Raw genomic sequence first — 5,526 nt, 5'->3', positions numbered from 1 at the left:
ACACACACACACACACACACACACACACACGCACGCACGCACACACGCACGCGCGCACACGCACACGCGCACGCACGCACATGCACACACACGCACACGCACACACACACACGCGCGCGCGCGCACACACACACACGCACACACACGCACGCACACACACACACACACACACACACACACACACCGCCTTAAATCTTGTTGGAAATGCAGACTTTCAGGCCCTCCAGGGTTTTAGCTGTCAGAGATTCAAAGAGTTAGGAATCCAGATATGAACACAAGGTCTCCAGATGATTCTCCTGCAGGGTGTCTTGAGAGCTCTCTAAAGAAGCCAGAAGATGCATCCCAGGGCTGGCTTTCTTCTTAGGAGCTCAGGATCACAGATTGTTAAGGATAAAAAAGGACCTTAGCAAGTGAGCAATCTGACCTCAAAGCAAGTGGCCTGGAGCTCTCAGGATCTAACTAGCTGTCCTTAAACTTGCAGCGATCCTCCCGCTTCTGCCTGGGATAAACAGGCTTGCTGTACCACATCTGGCTAGTTTTTAAGGATAGATTTGCGTTTGTTTTCTATTACTAAATTCATGGTCCTAACCATGAATTAGGGTTAGGGTAGGAGCACGGTGGCTTCACACAGCTCAGTCTGCCTCTCTCATCCTGTGAGGTTTCAGAGACAGCTTCCTCAGCCTAGGCAGCCAGCTTTTCCCAAAAGCCAGGTTAATCCGTCAGGCCCTCACTCTCGCCCTTTCAAACTCTTTAACTCTTTGGAGAGGTGGACAGTCCACTTTCTGAACGCACTGCAGCTGGGGCTTCCTTTGCTTCAGCAGCGATTTAGCCTTAAATTTTGTGACAGACTGAGTTGATAGTCTCACCATGGAAAGGGGAGAGGAAGGAGCCAGTTTTTGACAGGCCACAGACTCGCGGTGCCTCTAGTGGCCAAAAGCTGCATTGCGCCACAGTTAAGGTCGCTTGAGAGAGTCCTGCTCTGACTGCAAAGCCCGCTCTGCTGGTGGCTTTTGCTTTAAACACAGCGAGGAACTGAAACGTGCAGTTTAAAGCACGTAGCGGGTCAATTTACCCTCGTCCTCTGTGCTGTAACTGCAGCCAGGTGGTAGCGCTCAGCATTCCCAGGGTTTTTAATGCTAAGATTTGTCATTGCCGTTCGTATTTAAAAAAAAAAATCGTGAGTAAAGAAATAGTTTCAGTTCTTTGGATTTCTTAGTTTGAAAACGATGTCCAGTGCGAGGGCCTTACCTGCCGGAAAGGGGGACTGAAAGCTGGTGGAAAGTGTCCTTCTTGTGGTGGTGGTAGAGGTCGTGGTTGTGATGGTGGCTCGGTGTGTGTGTGTGTGTGTGAGAGAGAGAGAGAGAGAGAGAGAGAGAGAGAGAGAGAGAGAGAGAGAGAGAGAGAGACAGAGAGAGAGACAGACAGAGAGAGACAGAGAGAGAGACAGACAGAGAGAGAGACAGAGAGAGACAGACAGAGACAGAGACAGAGAGAGAGAGAGAGAACCCGTGTGTGCCCGCGCGCGCAATCTGTGTCTAAGTTTTTAAAGTCTTACAATGAATTCTCAAAACTCCCTGCCTTCGCTATACCCCCCGAGGTGATCAGAACTCAGAGATGAGGAGCCTGAAAATTAAAGTGACTTTCGAACTTTCTCGGATGCAAAGATGGGGGATCAGTAAGAATTAATAAAAGTGTCCCCCCACCCAAACAAAAAGGGGGCGGAGGAAGGGAACAAAAAGGCCGGTGGCTGAGCCGGATGCAGGCAGCTGGCCCTAAGCCCTGCCCGCTGGCTCTGTGCGCGAGCTGGGGTTCGGTATCCCAGCCTCCTGAAGAGTGGGAGGAGCTGGGCCTGTGTCAGGCTCCCTAAGCCGTTCCTTTCAAGCCCTGAATGCCTGAATGTGAGCTGCCCACCGCCCTCCCCCACTCTGCAGCCCCACTCCAGCGGCTCGGAAAAAAAAAAAAAAGTTTCAACAACAACAGGCTGGACCAATAGCAGCTCGCAAAGCCGGGGAAGGGGGCCGAGCAAAGGGCGCCGGAGAGTGGAGAAAGGAGAAAGCGGGCAAGCCTGGAGCGCGCGGGGCCAGGGCTCGGCGAGCCGGAGGAGCGTTGCTAATGTTTTTGTTTGTTTGCTTTTCTATGCATGCATAATGAGGGGGCGCCGCGGCACCACACGGGGGCTCCCGGCCCACTTTTGTATTTAAAGCCTCGCGGCGAGCTAGTCCGCAGCCGGGCTCCGCGGATCCGCTCCCCAAGCTCCGGGTCTCGGAGCAGAGAAACGCTCCGAGTTTCGGGGTCCTCCCTGCGCCTGGCGCCCAGAACTTCCCGGAGCGCGGCCCAGACCGGGGTAGAGGGGGAGGGGACCAAGCGTCCTGGCCGCGGGAAGGCGGGATGCCAGAGCTGCGAAGTGCTACGCGCCGCTGAGCCGGGAACCGAGGAGCCGCCGGCCGCACGACTGTCTGCAGGCGCCTAGCACCATGCACCCCCGGCGCCGCGCGCTCCTGCAGCTTCGCCGCGTCCCCCCGGAACGGCACTGAGCGCCTCCAACCGTCTACCGGACCCGGACCTGCGTCGCCGCGCTTCTCAGGGAGCCCCGGCCGCGGTGCCGGAGCGAACACCCGCCTTTACCAGCCGCGGGGCCGCCGGCATGGATGGATGAGGACGCCCATGCCAGAAGTGCGCGGAACTCGGACAAACTTTTCCAGCGGCCCCGCGGCCGCCACCCGAGCCTCGTCTCCGCTCCGCACCGCGTCCGGCGGCCGCTGCTGCCCGCGATGCTAGCCGCGCTGCTGGGCGGCGCCGGGGCCCGCACGGGGACCTTGCCGGGCGCCTTGCTGTGCCTGATGGCGCTGCTGCAGCTGCTGTGCTCGGCACCGCGGGGCTCGGGGCTAGCGCACGGCCGCCGCCTCATCTGCTGGCAGGCGCTGCTGCAGTGTCAGGGCGAGCCCGACTGCAGCTACGCCTACAGCCAGTACGCCGAGGCTTGTGCGCCGGTGCTAGCGCAGCGCGGCGGGGCTGATGCTCCGGGGCCCGCCGGCGCCTTCCCCGCCTCGGCCGCGTCCTCGCCGCGCTGGCGCTGCCCGAGCCACTGCATCTCGGCGCTTATCCAGCTCAACCACACGCGCCGCGGGCCCGCGCTGGAGGACTGCGACTGCGCGCAGGACGAACACTGCAGGTCCACCAAGCGCGCCATCGAGCCCTGTCTGCCGCGCACCAGCAGCGTGGGCCCGGGCGCGGGAGCGGGCTCGGTCATGGGCTGCACTGAGGCCCGGCGGCGCTGCGACCGGGACAGCCGCTGCAACCTGGCGCTCAGCCGCTACCTGGCCTACTGCGGCAAGCTTTTCAACGGGCTGCGCTGCACAGACGAGTGCCGCGCGGTCATCGAGGACATGCTGGCCGTGCCCAAGGCGGCGCTGCTCAACGACTGCGTGTGCGATGGGCTGGAGCGGCCCATCTGCGAATCGGTCAAAGAGAACATGGCCCGCCTGTGCTTCGGCCCAGATGCGAGCAACGGTCCGGGCAGCAGCGGCTCGGACGGGGGCCTGGACGACTACTACGACGAAGAATATGACGACGAGCAGCGCGCTGGGGCCGCGGGCGGCGAGCAACCCCTGGACGACGACGACGGCCTTGCGCGCCCGGGCGGCGGCGCTGCTGCGGCGGGCGGCCGCGGAGACTTGCCCCACGGTCCCGGGCGCAGGAGCAGCAGCAGCGGCAGTGGAGGCCACTGGGCGAATCGAAGCGCCTGGACCCCGTTTGCCTGTTTGCTGCTGCTGTTGCTCCTGCTGCTCGGGTCACACTTGTAGCTCCTGCGCCCCTGCTGCAGGCTGCTCCAGGCCGGTATGCACGACCCAGCTGGTTCCCGAGCAGGGCACCTGTGGCTCGGAGACCGGAGATGGTCGGGAACACTGACCCACACTCTTCCTGGGTGGACAGGGCCCAGCTCGTACCGCAGCCAACATGTTCGGCCCTCTTCTGTGCGGTTTTCCAGGCTGCAGAGATAACCGGCTGATCTATACTGCCAGCTCTAATCTGCAGAATTCGGGACACCCTGCAAAAGCAAAGGAGGCCTAGACTCAGAGTGCTGAACGGTGGGGGTCTTTCAAGTTCCAATGGACTTGGAGAAGGGATGTTGAGGGAATTAGGTTTGCAAAGGGGCCGGGTTTTTATTTGTCTGTTTGTTTTGTTTTTAAACTGTTTTCCGGTGAGGGAACACATAGTACTGGTAACGACTTAAATTGCTTGTGACCACTGAGAAACACAGCAATCGTAAGTAAATAGAAAAGTTCCCCTTACCGATTCATTCCTGTGCTCTTGGTGTATCTATCCATCGGTAATGCTCAGTGTGGAGCTGGCGATTGCCTTTGGGGGGGGGAGGGGCTTCCCCGAAATTACAACTGCATTATATTCCTAACCCTTCACCTTTAATTTTCCTGCCACCATTCTGATCCCTCTGCACCACGTGTCTTAGAATTAAGGATCCAAAAGAAGAAAAAAAGTTACCATGGTGTTGAACAATGCATGTTTTTTATCCTAAAGCTCGGTACTGCCATCTAGGAAAACCTCTATGATGTTTGTTCTGTTGTCCTTTTTTTTTTTTCCCTCCACCAAGAAATTCTAAATTTGAATATGCAGAGATTGAATATTACCTCTGCCCCTATCAGGGTCTTCCACCCTGGTACGTCGTATATAAACTGTATTAAAACTGGGGTTTCTTACCAGTTGCTGTACTTTGTATATAGAATTTTTTATAAATTGTATGCTTCAGAAAATAATTTATTTTTAAAAAAAGAAATTAAAAGTTTTAAATCTGCATCATTGTTGTATCTCCCCTATCCAAGAAATGTATAGAATACATTGGTCATGAGGAATCCACTCCTGCAGCCCATCCAAGAAATGTATAGAATACATTGCTCACCAGGAACCCGCTCCCGCAGCCCATTTTGAAATGTGCCCTGTGTAGAAGAATGTACAGTGTATTTTACAGATTTGAAGTAACGTTCTTATTTTCAAGAGAATTTATGGACATTGTAGAAATGTATAAATGCATTTCCAAACTGCCTTAAACATTGTATTTTTATAGACATCATTTTTTTAAATCCCGTGTTTAAAAAAAAAAAACTATGACTTTGTGTATTTTTGGTTGTTTTATTAAAAATGCACACACCAGTAAAGAGTTTAAACAGTGTCTATGGTGCAGTTGCTTTCGACAGTTACACTGCATTTAACCCAGTGATGAGGTGGGAGGGCTGTGGAGGGAGGGGGCACTGGAAGTCCATCCAGCTTCAAGTGAGATTAAAACGCAGCACAAGGCAGAGTGTGAGCTAATGCTGCCTTTAATTTAATGAACAATTAGACGTCCGTAAATGGGGCAGCTAAAAAGAATTTGTAACTGGCCTCTGCTGCTGTTGTCATTTGTGAAGAAAATTCACAAAATACTCTGTCTCTTGTGTGAGGATAGCCTCCCCCTCCCTGGGAGACCCACCCTGTGCACCCCCCTCCCCTTTTCTCCTGACCCCCAGGAGTGTC

The 5,526-nt window shown here is 55.4% G+C and overlaps 1 protein-coding gene across 1 annotated transcript; it reads left to right on the top strand.

The window, feature by feature from the left end:
• Positions 1-2,054: 2,054 nt before the first annotated feature.
• Positions 2,055-5,185, top strand: Gas1 (growth arrest specific 1). The gene has a single exon (NM_008086.2). It carries the CDS (start codon positions 2,649-2,651, stop codon positions 3,801-3,803), a length of 1,155 nt encoding a protein of 384 aa, NP_032112.1. The 5' UTR covers positions 2,055-2,648; the 3' UTR covers positions 3,804-5,185.
• The last annotated feature ends 341 nt before the right edge of the window (positions 5,186-5,526 follow it).

This window comes from Mus musculus, chromosome 13 (assembly GCF_000001635.26).
Source record: "Mus musculus strain C57BL/6J chromosome 13, GRCm38.p6 C57BL/6J".
NCBI classification, from domain to species: Eukaryota; Metazoa; Chordata; class Mammalia; order Rodentia; family Muridae; genus Mus; species Mus musculus.
This window is presented reverse-complemented; position numbering and strand designations above follow the sequence as displayed.